The sequence below is a fragment of the Myotis brandtii genome, unplaced genomic scaffold (genome assembly GCF_000412655.1).
Source record: "Myotis brandtii unplaced genomic scaffold, ASM41265v1 scaffold58, whole genome shotgun sequence".
NCBI lineage: Eukaryota > Metazoa > Chordata > Mammalia > Chiroptera > Vespertilionidae > Myotis > Myotis brandtii.
In genome coordinates this window covers 1,071,205-1,086,272 of record NW_005370176.1, presented here as the reverse complement: position 1 = coordinate 1,086,272, position 15,068 = coordinate 1,071,205, and the positions used below count along the sequence as shown (strand labels likewise).

The window sequence follows — 15,068 nt, the reverse complement described above, 5'->3', positions numbered from 1 at the left end:
CTGAGACTCCCTCCCGATTGAAAAAGACAATCCTGTCCTCAGCCGCCAGCCCTCTCCGCATGCACCTCTGAACCTTTGTATTTTACTTCCGCACCGCACCTCCTCTGAGTCTCGGTATGCTTTTTTCTTTCCTTCTAGTTGTAGAATTTCCACTCAGGCAGCCTCCCTGTGGTTCTGGATGATGTCTGTTCCGTCTTTTAGTTGTATTTTTGAAGTGGTTGTGCGAGGTGGCAATCTCCGGTGTTTACCTATGCCGCCATCTTGGTTTCTCCAATACTTGTATTTTATTGATTTATTGATGATAGCTATTCTGAGAGGTGTGAGATGTTATCTCATTGTGATTTTAATTTGCATTTCCCTGGTGATTAGTGATGAGCATCTTTTCATATGTGAGTTGGCCAATTGTATGCCCTCTTTGGGGAAATGTCTATTCAGATCTTCTGCCCATTTGTTAATCAGATTGTTTGCTTTTTTGGTGTTAACTTGTTTGAGTTTCATATGTATTTTGGATATTAACTCCTTTCTGATATATCATTTGTGAATATCTTCTCCCATTTAGTAGGTTGTCTTTATTTTTTTAAGTTTTTAGTTTGATGTTGTTCCATTTGCTTATTTTTTCTTTTATTTCCATTGCTTGGGGAGTCAGCTTTAAAAAGATATTGCTAAGAGCAATGTCAAAGTTTACTCTGTATGTTTTTCCTCCTAGGTGTTTTATGGTTTCAGGTCTTACATTTAAGTCTTTATTTTGAGTTTGGCATTGCAACCATTTATTCCTCTGCCCTCCCTCTTCCCTTCCCCCCTTCTCCTCGTTCCCCCTCTTCAGTTATTGGAACCCAGATCCATGAGAAGGATTTTTGTGTAGAGAATGGGTGGATGTAATGACATCTTTTTTTTGCCTTAGGTGAACAATCCTGGTGGGAAAACACATCTCTCTGACTCTAGTAAAAAATAAAATGACAGGGAGCATTTGAGGTCTTGCTCCCCAGCTTATGTCATCAGTTTTACTCAAACTCTTAAGAATTCTCAAAAAAAAAAAAAGATGAACACTAAGATCTTGCTTTCCTACTCCCTGTTCTCCCCTAATACCCCAGCAACCTATTAAGTCCAAGGGAAAATTGTAAGAATAATTAGTTAAATTTTCTCTGAGCACTTCTGTGGTTCGTCGTGTAAATATGCAAGTTATATATGTAAATATTATGAGACACAACTACTTTTAATGTGGAGAGCGGCTACAGTGTTTGGACAGGTTCAAGCCTCGGACTAATGAGAGGGCATAGTCCTCTCATTGCCATGTACAAGTCCCAGCTTGGAGGGCAGAGCCCTCCCAGCACAATTATAGCCAACAGCTATAGTTGTAAGCTTGAATCTATGGTCCGAACTCGTGGCCCCACGTGTCTGAGTAATATGGGCTTGACAGAGTTCAGGTGCATGTAATTGAGTAGGATCGAAACTCATGAGAATGTTGTAAACATCTTGACCACGCCCTTACTTTGCCTCGTGGAATCTGTCTATAAAATAAAGACATGGCTTGTAGTCCGTGGCGCTGTCTCTCCATCTGGGAGCAGCGTCCCACCCAGACCCAGCTTTCATTCTCTTGTCTGTCTTTTCTCAATCCTTCACCTCCCCCTCTAAGGGTCACTGAACCAGGCTGAGCTGGCATGGCACATAAGGTGCCCTGGGGCTGAGTATGCCATGGTTATGCTGGCTCACCACATTTTAACAGGGGAGATGCTTTCTTTTAGTATTTTTCCTTCACTTCTCCAAATGTAGATGAATCTCTGGTTATATTACTTAACTCTTTTTGATTCAGAAAGTATAAAAATGGTAGTATTTTAGAAAATGAAAATGAGAAACATGAAAATATCAAATTGTATAATTATACTTTTTCCTTCCTATAATTTTACTGCAGTTACCACTTTTGAAAAATAAGTACTTGTGGCATTCCCAGAAAGATGTGAAGAAATGGTTCGATACAATGTCAAAGATCTGTTTGATGAAGGTTAATAATTTATAGCCTTAAAATTGAAATGGGACAGTTATTTTTTCAAAATACAAAGAATTTGTATTCTTGGCTTTGCTAGAGATGGATTTAAGGAGGTATGTTTCAAGTGTAATTAAGGAAATGAATGTTGCTGATTTAATTTTTGAGTGGGCCATTATCTGCATGGTTTAAAAGTTTGGCTTTGTAATCATAATTGTTTCCTTTTACATTCTATTATTTGATTCAGATTTTGCTTTTTAGCAGGTTTTGGGGGTTGAGATAGGAGGATGAGGAAATGGAAAGGGTTGTTTTAAACTAAAGTAAATGCATTTTATTTTTTAATATGTAAACGAATGTTTGAAACTTTATATCTTTGTACCTTTTATTTATTTATTTATTTTTTAAAATTGATGAGGAAATGGAAAGGGTTGTTTTAAACTAAAGTAAATGCATTTTATTTTTTAATATGTAAACGAATGTTTGAAACTTTATATCTTTGTACCTTTTATTTATTTACTTATTTTTAAAAATTTTTTATTTGTTTTTTTTGCTAAAAGTATTACAAAGGGTATTACATATGTGTCCTTTTTTTCCCCCCGCCCTTGACAATCCCCTGCCCTCCCTTACCCCCCAGTGTCTTATGTCCATTAGTTATGCTTATATGCATTGTACCTTTTATTTTTGATATGCTAAGCAGGAATGTTTTAAACTTTATATATCTTTTTTTTAAAAATATATTTTATTGATTTTTTACAGAGAGGAAGGGAGAGGGATAGAGAGCTAGAAAGATTGATGAGAGAGAACATTGATCAGCTGCCTCCTGCATGCCCCCTACTGGGGATGTGCCCGAAACCCAGGTACATGCCCTTGACCGGAATCGAACCTGGGACCCTTCAGTCCACAGGCCGATGCTCTATCCACTGAGCCAAACCGGTCAGGGCAACTTTATATATCTTTATACTATCCATTATGGTAGTCACTGGCCATATGTGACAAATGAGCACCTCAAATTTGACTGATCTAAATTGCAATATGCTCTGAGTAAAATATATACCAGGTTTTGAAGAGTTGATTTAAAAAAAAAATCTCACAATTAAAAAATTTTCATTACATGTTAAAATATTTTGCCTGTACTTGATAAAATGTTAAAATGAATTTAACCTGTTTCATTTTACTTTAAATGCAGCTACTAGAACATTTAAAATTACATAAAACGCTTGCATTATATTTCTGTTGGACAATGCTGACTTAGATCATCTTTAATTTTGTATTTACCACTATAGCATTGGTACTTCAGTTTTCCTGAGCATATGCTCTGTAACATAGCCATGAACATTAAGATAGTAAAAACAGATATTTTTAAGTCTCTGTGTTAAAAATATATGTATTTTTAATCATAGAAGAGGCCTTTAGATTTTCACTCAAACTCTTAGTTCTTTTTCTTTTCTTTGAGGATTGTTTAACATTTTTTATCAGTTGTCAGATTTCTGGAAGCATATGATGATATAATTAATTAAAATAATTTATTCTATTCTTTAAGTTGCAACTAGCTTAGCTTCATATCATCTCTTTTTAAATTAAAAAGTCCAGCAGTTAAATCTGCTTGGAATCTATGTATATAAAAGCCTAAGTGACCAGATGACCGTTGAACTGTCTGACCAGTAGCTATGATGCACACTGACCACCAGAGGGCAGATGCTCAACTCAGGAGCTGCCAAGCTGCAGTTCTCTGGTGATATACCTGGAACCAGAGAGGAGGGAGCCCGATTCCGGGGTGCGTCACTCGAGAACTGCCCTCTTGTAATCTGGGACCCCTTGGGGGATGTCAGAGAGCCAGTTTCGGCCCAATCCCCACAGGCCAGGCTGAGGGACTCCACCGGTGCACAAATCTCTAGCCCATTGGCTCCCCACTTCGGATCTGGCTCCCCACCGGGTCTCTAGCCCATTGCAGAGGTTGTGGGTCTGGCCCATACAGAAACTTTTCCACTCGATTAGCTAAATGATGAGACGTACAGGACCTACTGGCTGCAGCCCCGACGTCTGGCGCCCATGCCGGCCCATCTGCTTAATATCCATTTCAAGTGGAGGCAGTGAATTTTACCCCTACTACTCTCAGCTGGGAAACTGGCTGTGGCTTCCCTCCTTCCTGGTGGACAGTAGCGCCAGCGGGCAACCTCTGGGGAGGGAAGGAGGTGAAGGAGCAGCTCAGGTGGGAAGAAGGAGGTTCCCACCGCCACAGGACTCTGCCTGGGTGGAAGGGGCTGGGCAGGAGCCTGACATTGAGCAGGGTCCTGCCCTAGGCTGATTAGATTCCAAGCTAAGTAAATCCTGTTTGCTAAATTGCATTTTGCAGCTAAATGCCCACAAGTCCTCAGTTACCGACAAACTTAGGGTAAAGTGAGATGAAAGAAGCGAGACAGATACAGAGAGAAAGTGACATAATATTGGGAGAAGAGAGGAGGGACCCTGATTCTGGGTGCATCACTCGAACCGCCCTCTCACAATATGGGACCCCTCGGGGGATGTCGGAGAGCCGGTTTCAGCCTGATCTCCACAGGGACCCCACCAATGCATGAATCCACGCACTGGGCCTCTAGTATCTATATAAAGTAAACTCCATCAGTTTCTGATGGGAGAGGACTGCAAGCTTTTTTTTGTTGTTGTTAATCCTCACCTGAGGATATTTTTTCATTGATTTTTTTTTTTTTTAAGGAGAGTGGAAGAGAGAGGGAAAAACAGAAACATCAATGTGAGAGGAACACATCAATTGGTTGCCTCCTGCACTAATATTTTTGGTGTCATATTTAAGAAGACTTTACCTAACCCAAAATCATGAGGATTTACTCCTATATTTTCTTCTTTAATATGCTTGTTCTTGAACTTCATATAAGTAGAATCATATAATATGTACTCTCTTTCATCTGTCTTTCACTCAACCTAATGATTATAAGATTCATCCATATTAATGTATATATCAGCAGTTTGTTTCTTTTTATTGCTTAATATTTCAATGAATGAATATGTCACAATTTCATCATTTATTTTCTGGATATTTAGGTTGTTTCTGAGTTTTGGCTATTATGAATAAAATTTATATGGACTTTCAACTGCAAGTCTTTTTGTGGACATTGGTTTTCATTTCTCTTGCTGGGTCATATGAAAATGTATTTAAGTTTATAAAGAATTGCCAAAGTGGTTGAATTCTGACATCAAGTATATGAGTTATAATAGCTACCATCCTGGGCAACACTTGGTGTGGTCATTCTAATGTGTCCATAGTTTGGTTTAACTTGCATTTCCTGATGACTAAAGATGTTGAGCACTCAATTGCTTATTGGCCACTTGATTATCTTGTTTTGGAAATTGTCAGTTTAAGTCTTTAACTCATTTAAAAAATGTGTTGTTTGCCTTCTTATTGATTTTAAGAGTTCTGCATATATTCTGGATGCCATCTTTTGTCAGATATATATGTTGAAAAATTTTTTTCAGTCTGTGGTTTACCTTTTTATTTTCCTAACTAGAGGACCGGTACAATCCGGGACCCCTCGGTGGGATGTTGGAGAGCCAGTTTAGGCCCGATCCCCACAGGCCAGGCCAGGGGACCCCACCGGTGCATGAATCCGTGCACTGGGCCTCTGGTATGAATATAAGATCTTTGGTTAATCTCTCCCTCCTACCCCCTTCCCTCTGAGATTCATCAATCTGTTCCATGTTTCCATGCCTGTGGTTTCTGCTCCTGTGTTGAGTGTCTGCTTCCTGGTGGTCAGTGTGTGTCATAGCTACTGTCTGGCCGGTCAGCTGGTCGGCCAGTTACTTAGGCTTTTATATATATAGTTGGTATCTTTTGAAGCACAGAGCATTTTAAGTTTGGATTTTTTATTCATTTTTTCTCTTATGGTTAGTATTTCCTTTTGTCCCATTAACAAATTTTGGCCACTCCAAGGTTGTGAAGACTTTTCCCTGTTTTCTTCAAGGACTTTTATAGTTTAGCTTTTATATTCAGCCCTATTGTCCATTTTAAGTCATGTTTGTATGTCATGTGAGTTAAGGCATGGACAGTATCTTTAAATAATGTTATGTCTTTACTTGAAATATTTCATTTGTAAATATTTCTCACAATTTTGTATATGTTATTTCAGTTTCTTCTGAAAGTGAACTGCTTAACCCTTTTCTCTAACCCTATCCATGAACTTCACTTGGCATTTCCTGTCTATTCCAAAAGTTGCAATTTGGCAATGTGAGACCTTTCTGACTCTCTAAAAGCCTTCTGTTTAGGTACCTTATCATTTATACGTCCATTGTATCTCATACTTATGTTTAGCTTAGGAAATATCATTATGTTCTTTTTAACTGAATGTCTCTATTGATGGTAGTGGTACAGTTAATTATTTGACATATAACAAGCATTCGATGAATAATTAAGTGAAACAAAGAACTTAGGTAAGGGTTATTTTAGTAAAGTTTGTTTCTCTATTTCATTTGGTATTCTTAGGGTTTATAATCATATATAAAATTACATATGTATAATAATTTTTCTATAAGATATATTATGATCCATGGGGGAAAAGTATTTAAAGTCAAAATATCATCATTAATTATGGTTTTTTTAATAAAGAATATTTATGGCAATAGTTGGCCCTTAATTTGACTGCTGTGTACATTTTTCTATTTCTAGCAATATTTGGGACATTTTATTTAAATTATTTTTGCCATGAAAATGTATTATGTTATCCTACCTATGAATAAGGATAGTAGTTCCTCAATTTATATTATTGTTATTGAATAGGACATCTCGAATTTGAAGGTTTCTAATATGGGGGTTTTCATTTTATTTCAATTCAGTCAGTATTTTATGTACTTTCACTGAGCTAAATGCTTTTAGGGATCTAAAGATGAGTAAGATATAAATCTGTCTCACAAAGGGTATTCCTGTAATCTGCTAAATAGTGTTTGAATCATGTTTTTTTTCTTTATTAGTTTTCAATATATCATAAGTTAGTATTGGGAGCATTTCAGAAAGCAGTGAGTGGTAGCCATGTTCAGTATACAAATAGATGTTTTAGGACCCTTATTTGAATAACATATAATTTACATCTTTATAATGATAGAGCCATATTTTCCAGTCTTTCTTTATAGTTGGTGTATATATGAAAGAGATAGTATGGGTTTGATGTTGTGATGAATCCTGGAATAGATCTGTAAACTTATCTCAACCCATCTTTCTACAGATAAGGAAGAAACACAGGGTTCTAAACTCAAAGGCCAACAGGACTTTCTGAATGGAGAGGTCTCAGTTTAACAGTGCAAGCCCACTGATAAATAACAGCTTTTAGTTGGCCTGAGTTTTTGGGCGATTGAGTGGATAAAAGCTCCTGTTCACTATACCTTGTTGTTCCTGTGCAGGATTATGGGCCTAATTTTGCTCCATCTTATTTTTCAAGAGAATCCAGAATTATACATAAATACAAATGTATGTGTGTGTAAAAATTAAATGAAGTCTTTCCAATTTTATTATTTAGGTGTTTTTTTTATAACAAACTGCATGGTCCAAACAAAACACTTTTAATTATTGATTAGTTATACATGGGTGAAGTAAAATGAAAAAAGAGAAGGGATTTGTTTAATTTATGTGATGTTTCCTTACTTTTTTTAGTACTGGACATATTGTAAACATGATAGGATTAGTTCTTCCATAGAATTTGTTATAGCTTTTCCAAGTATAGTTTCTTTTTTCCTGAAGCCCTCCCAACCATTTTTCTCACTAAATTTCTCCAAATTTGAATTTGAATTGGAGATGAAGGGACATTATGATGAGATTAGTAGGACTAAAATATTTAACATAATTTACTATTTCAAAATTTGAAATTACTATGCTTAGATGAAAAATACAGCAGTAATTTTATAGATGGCAGCCAAATGTTATTGAAATTATACATATTTTAAAACTATGACTAAATTGCTGTAGTGAAACTCTAAAAGTACCATCATTACTTTATCTAGTATTACTGTGAAATTAGATCTTGAGCAATTTTTAATTATGTTTTAGATTGTTAGAGACGGATAGTAAGTCTTTGAAATCTGTAAATGGGTCAAGAAGAAACAGTGGCTCCTCCCTTATATCAAGTTCATCAGCCTCTAGCAACCTCAGTCACCTTGAAGAAGATTCTTGGATACTTTGGGGAAGACTTGTTAATGAATGGGAAGATGTGCACAAAAAGAAGGAAAAACACATTAAGGTATTTATATTCTTTGTTGAAGTTCTTTCTCTTATCCCAAAGAGAATCAGGCGTAGATTGATAGAGGATTAAAATTCAGATTCAATTACTTTCCAAGTACTGTAATAAAGAAGTGTCCTTTATATGTTTTCATTTATTTGTCCCCATAGAAGTTTTGATTTGTAAATATCAGTTGTTATAGAAGTCTCCTAATTGTAGAAATATATAGGTGAAAATTATTTTAGAGATAAAATTCTATCGTTTTATAGATTCAGAAATGTAGTTGTGACATCCTTGCATTTTTAGTATGTAGCCTTTTCTTTTTTTGTCTGATAACAGCCCTTTATAAGATGATGGTTATTGTACTGCCATTCACAGCTCTGCAGATTATTGAGTCCTTAGTACCTTTAGAGATCATACTTTGAGTGAGATTATAAGAATTTATAACATTATAGCCCTTCCTTCACCAGCCAGAACAGGATACACCCAAGGGCCAAATCTTAGTATTGGTTAAAAGGTTCCCAAGTCTTATTATAAAACTAGCTTTGTGAATTATAAACTTGGTAAAGGTCTCCCACTCTATTTCAACCCCCAATAAGTCTTCTTTGGTTTTCAAGGTAGGAGACTTAAGTAATTCATTTTAAAATTTTACTTTTGTTTTTAGGAACTTGTTCGTAAAGGGATACCTCACCATTTTAGAGCAATAGTTTGGCAACTTTTATGCAGTGCACAGAGTATGCCAATCAAGGATCAATATGCAGAACTCCTGAAAATGACTTCACCTTGTGAAAAATTGATCCGAAGGGACATTGCTAGAACTTATCCCGAACACAATTTTTTTAAGGAAAAAGATAGCTTTGGACAGGAGGTTTTATTTAATGTAATGAAGGTAAGTTCTATTTATTTTTCGAAATGAAGTGAATTCTCAGAAGGTTGAAAGTATACATTTTTCACAATGAAGCATGAACTCTCACCCCAATAATCAGTTGCTTTGGCAATAAATTTGGCTTTAGCATAATTTTTGCTTTAATACTGATGCTACATTACAGTTTAGTTTAGAGCACTTATTAGAAAATTCATTACATTGCTCAGTACTAGTTGGCCAAAATCAAATAGCCTAGAAATCACTATACAGTGAGAGATCCTCTAGGAAAATGAATACTTCACCTTCTATGAGTTTCAGTATCTGGGAACAAATTTTTCTACTTGATGTCGTCAGTGTTGTTAAGAGCTCTTAGCCATTGAAAGTCTGTGCCATTGTAATTTTTCTTCAGTATTGCCTTTTCCTCTTCCATAGTATCTTTCCCTTCCAACTACCTCTGTGAAATACTGATTTCTTATTAAATCATTTATATTTTGCCAAAGCTTTCTTTACCTTGTAGTCTTATTTTTATTTAATATACATATTAAATTATTTTTAAGTATTGTTACTTTCCCAAGTACAAACTTCTTTCTTTTTTTGTCCTTAGGAGTTGTTAGTTTCTAATTGGGAAATTGTCAAAAGAAAAATTGATGTAATAAATCATTTGCTTATTAAATATTTATAGTATACCATTTACAACAAGCAACTAAGAGTTTTTCTTAAAAATAGTCTTTAATTTACTTGTTTTACTATTTTTAAGTTTTTAGAGAAGGAAAGTATAATATATTAAAGTATTTTGAACAATATTTTTTGCTTTTTAGGCATATTCTTTAGTGGATCGTGAGGTTGGTTACTGTCAAGGAAGTGCTTTTATAGTTGGACTGCTGCTTATGCAGGTAAGTTAGTACAAGTGTTAAATGTCCAATTTATTTATTAAAGTTGCATTGAAGAATTTAAAAAGTATCCTTGTTTTTTATTAAGTGTAAGTTGCTATTGGGCATTTTTTCCTAAGCACAATTTAATTAGGAGCATTTAGTTTGCACTTTAAAAGATTACTAAAATTGTTGAAAATAACATGCTATAATATCCTCCACTAAAGGAAATTTCACCACTTTGGTATTTACATTTGGACCACAGTATTTACTAAAGCCTGTATCTACTTTTAAATATTGACATATTTTAAATATGTCAATATTTAAGGAGGAGTAATCTTTTTCAACCAAGGAGGACATGATTCAAGTGTTGGTATGCAATGTTATGTTATACAACATCTTCGGAAATTATATAGGACTTCTTGAGGACTTGTTATGGGCTCTAAGTGTGGTACTCAGTCACACCAGGGATATGGTATATATTTCTGTTGACAGTGGGATTGAGTGGGATGTTTTCAGAAGTCAGGGACAGAATAATCTTAGCTTTGAAGGGAAATGTCATAGAGTGGTTATCTCTTCAGCCTTGTTAAAAAAAATTAAAAAGTCCATCATACTCTATATTTAGTCTCAGATTAAAATATAGTCTGAAAGGAAACCTTGGAAATAATTTGATTTGAATTACATAGGCTGGTTTTTGCATCTTAATTCTGCACTGAGTTCTGTGAATTTGGACTAGATTATTTAACCTCTCTCTGAGTCTTAATTAGGCAGTATTGTCTGCTTTCAGATTCATTGTGAGGGCTATATGAGATAATATATGTAAAAGCCTAGCATGATGTTTGGCACATAGTAGATAGGCAATAAAAGTTAAATGACTTCCTAAGATTACATATCATGATAGATAAAAGCAGAATAAGATTCAAAAACTGTGTTTCCTAATACTTTGCTTCAATTAGCTAACAGTTCTGAGTTTTAAAGCTCTATACGTATTAGGGATGTACACATTTCTGAGTCTCAAAAACTTGATGTAGAGACACTGGTTTATAGTAAAAATGACTGGTTTTTACTTTGCTTTATAATAGAAGAACTGCACCCAGAAGTTGTTATTGCAGAATATTTGTCTATTTCTAACATTAGGTTATAAATAACAAGAAAAAAAAAACACCTAGAAATGTTAATGTTGGAAGTATAGCTGTTTTACAACATTGTGATTTTCCTAATTTGTAATTGGTTAGTATTGGTAGACCTTTCACTGTTGGACTCAAATATCCCTGTTATTAGACCAGTGATTTTTGTCACAATTCTGTTCCTTTTACTTTCATATTAGTTCCGAAATAACATTTCTATTGATGATCTAAAAAGCAGTTATCTCTACTTGAGCTATGAGTCAGTCTTCCAACAGCTGACCTAGCTAGCTCTATAGGATTTAGGCCGATGGTCTATCCACTGAGCCAAACCAGCTAGGCGGGATGAAACTTTCTGAGTCTTAATTAGGCAGTATTGTCTGCTTTCAGATTCATTGTGAGGGCTATATGAGATAATATATGTAAAAGCCTAGCATGATGTTTGGCACATAGTAGATAGGCAATAAAAGTTAAATGACTTCCTAAGATTACATATCATGATAGATAAAAGCAGAATAAGATTCAAAAACTGTGTTTCCTAATACTTTGCTTCAATTAGCTAACAGTTCTGAGTTTTAAAGCTCTATACGTATTAGGGATGTACACATTTCTGAGTCTCAAAAACTTGATGTAGAGACACTGGTTTATAGTAAAAATGACTGGTTTTTACTTTGCTTTATAATAGAAGAACTGCACCCAGAAGTTGTTATTGCAGAATATTTGTCTATTTCTAACATTAGGTTATAAATAACAAGAAAAAAAAAACACCTAGAAATGTTAATGTTGGAAGTATAGCTGTTTTACAACATTGTGATTTTCCTAATTTGTAATTGGTTAGTATTGGTAGACCTTTCACTGTTGGACTCAAATATCCCTGTTATTAGACCAGTGATTTTTGTCACAATTCTGTTCCTTTTACTTTCATATTAGTTCCGAAATAACATTTCTATTGATGATCTAAAAAGCAGTTATCTCTACTTGAGCTATGAGTCAGTCTTCCAACAGCTGACCTAGCTAGCTCTATAGGATTTAGGCCGATGGTCTATCCACTGAGCCAAACCAGCTAGGCGGGATGAAACTTTCTTTTTTTTTTTTTCTTAGCGGAAGGGAGAGGGAGAAATGGAAACTTCAATGATGAGAGTGAATCATTGATCGTCTGCCTCCTGCACGCCCCATACAGGGGATCGAGCCTGCAACTCAGGCATGTGCTCCAACCGTGACCTCCTGGTTCATAGATTGATGCTCAACCACTGAGCCATGCCGCCTGGGCGGGTTGTAACTTTTTTTGGTATGTTCACAAGAGAAGAAATTCTTGTAAGACAAAAAAAGGGGAGATTAATTGATTTATTCGTACTGTAACTGTCATGAGGGGCTGGAGGAGAAGTGGAAGGTAGTGGTAGGAGATGGGGTTGGAGAAGTGGTAAGGGGTCATGTCATATAGGACCTATAAGGATTGTGGCTTTCATTGAGGATATGGAAAGCCACTAGAGAAGCTTTTTGTTTTGAGCAGTGGAGTGAAATGATTGAAATGACGAATTGAAAGGATCACTCTGGCAGCTTCAGGATGTATGGAGAGTAGGTTGTTGGGAAGGGAGCACAAGGGAGGCAGCAGGGTGGCCAGTGAGGAAGCCCTTGCAGTTGTCCAGACCACGGATTACTGCTTTCTTGATGGTGGTTTGGACTAGGTGTTATTGCAGAATATTTGTCTATTTCTAACATTAGATTATAAATAATAATAATAAAAAAACTAGAAATGTTAATGTTGGAAGTATAGCTTTTTACAACATTGTGATTTTCCACAAATAGCAATGTTATGATGAGAAGTGGTTGATTTTTAAGATATTTTGAATGTAGAACCAGCAGGATTTACTGATAGATTGGATGTGGAGTAAAAGAGAAAGGAGGAATGATGACTTATAAGGTTTTTGAGCAGAAGTATGGGACAAGAAGTAGCAGGAAATTAGGAATGTGATTTAAGCTGTCTGTTGGACATCCAAGTGGGGATATAAATGTGCAGGTGGAAATACGAGATGGGCATTGGGGGAATGTCCAGGCTGATAGATAGAAGAGAGAGACTAAAGGCTATAAAAATGGGTTCAGATGCAGGTGGAATGGTAGATGTGGTGGCGTGAGAATGGGACAGTTTTCTTTTAATTGCTTCTATTAAAAAAATACTGAAATAGCAAACAAGGTCATTAGCTTAGAGACAAGTGGAAGCTTGAGGACAGAGAAGAAAGTCTGGAATGAGTGATTGAATTAGAGAAATAAAATATACCAGACAGCGTTAAAGATCCACTGAGATTAGTGGTCCTAAATTCAAAATGAGACCAGCCAGCAGGGCTAAGTGTTTTTATTTTACCCACCCAGACACTTTCTGCTGCCTAAATGTAGTTACAGAGTTGGATTTTTCTAAAGGTGGAGTTTTGCAGTTAGGATTATAACTGAGAGAGAAAGACAAAGTAATTGTGGATTTAAATGTGTGAATAAATATAACAGTAAAGTGAGCACAGGAGAGAGTTGGGAACAAAGTTAAGGTAGTGTATAAATGAATGAGGACTGCAAGGTCAGATCATTGTAAATACTTTATGTACATTAATCTTCACTGCATCCCTGTGAAGTAAGTACTATTATTATACCCATTTGATAGGTAGTAAAGCTGAGCAACTGAGAAGTTAAATAATTTGCTGAAGGTCATACAGCTGTTAATGGGAGTTGAACCGTAGGTGGTGTGGCTGTAGAGCCTGAGCTAGTAACTGCCTGCCAAGATCATTGGAGCAAAGGAAGCCAGAGGTGTCTTAGGCCACAGGTGTCCTTAATCCACATGAAAATGAGTGTGGTTTGAGGGGATGACCCACAGGTTTGTAGATGCTGTAAAAAAGAGGAATCATGGGTAATGTCTACTGGTATGTGTTTCAAGAGAATGGGGAGTTAATGCTGTGGAAGTGACAATGAGGTTCAAGAAGGGCTATGTACCTCTCTACCCCATGGCTTCTTTCAGTGCTGTGGGAGATAAAACAGCCACCTCGAAAGAGAGCCAGGTTTTTGTGTCAAACTGTTCTTAAGGGAAAGCCAGATTTCAATTAGAAAAGAAGGTGAAAGAACATTTGATAAAGAGATTGAGGATATAGTTAGGATATTTTGTTGATGGCAGATTATGAGTTCTAGAAAGTTCTGTGGAAGAGGTTTTGGGAAGGTTGTAAGTGGGGTTAAATTAGGGGAGCAGTAGAATCACATAGGATGAGAATTCTGGGATTTTTTTTTCTTCTTCAGTGACTGACTTAAATCAGTGGGGTTGTAGGGCTTAAGAGGATTAATGAGGATGGTTTCCAAGGCAGAATTGTGGTTATGTGTGTTGGAAGGGAGGACGGAAGCAAGGGAGGGGGGAAAGGAGGAAGGGAGGCAGGGAGGGAGAATTGTGGTTATGTGTGTTGGAAGGGAGGACGGAAGGAAGGGAGAGAGAGTGGGAGGAAAGGTTTTGCCAAGAGTAACTCTTGGCTCCTGTCTTGGTTGTGTCAACATGGCCAGGAAAATGTATTGTTACTGGAAGCAGCCTTCAGTGAGAAGAATGCCTAGAGATCCTTTGAGGTTTCCTCTTTTGAAACACACTGGTATAATGTGAGTGAATGAGCGCTAGAAAATTTGAGAAAGATGACTTAATAATTTAGATAAGTGTTATTTGCTTAAGTATTATGAATATCTGTGTAGCTCTTACAGAGCTTTTACATTTATTATCTTATTTGATACTAGTGGCCCGGTGCACAAATTTGTTCACAGTAAAAGGGAATTAATTAGAGGAAATATCTTAATATTGCTATTTGCCTTTTCTCTATAATAGAAGTGTCAGAGATGAAAGTAAATGAGTAGAATGTATCTGCCCATTTGGGGTTGCATGTCATGGTTATGAATAAATCGGGCTTGCCATACTTCGTTACAATTGCCATAGCATCCTGATATCGCTGTTGCATATTTCTGGGACTACCTTCAAAAGATGATGGAAGTATTATCATTTTACCA

General features: G+C 36.1%; 1 protein-coding gene across 14 annotated transcripts in view; it reads left to right on the top strand.

The window, feature by feature from the left end:
- Positions 1-15,068, top strand: part of EVI5 (ecotropic viral integration site 5) — a 222,915-nt gene that overhangs the window by 72,692 nt on the left and 135,155 nt on the right. For 13 of the 14 annotated variants that reach the window (XM_014550019.1, XM_014550018.1, XM_014550017.1 and 10 more), the window contains exons 3-5: positions 8,028-8,217; positions 8,861-9,085; positions 9,880-9,954. In XM_014550019.1, coding sequence (XP_014405505.1) covers positions 8,028-8,217; positions 8,861-9,085; positions 9,880-9,954 — 490 coding nt within the window. The remainder of the gene's footprint in view (positions 1-8,027; positions 8,218-8,860; positions 9,086-9,879; positions 9,955-15,068) is intronic. The other variant, XM_014550024.1, reaches the window with a different exon arrangement.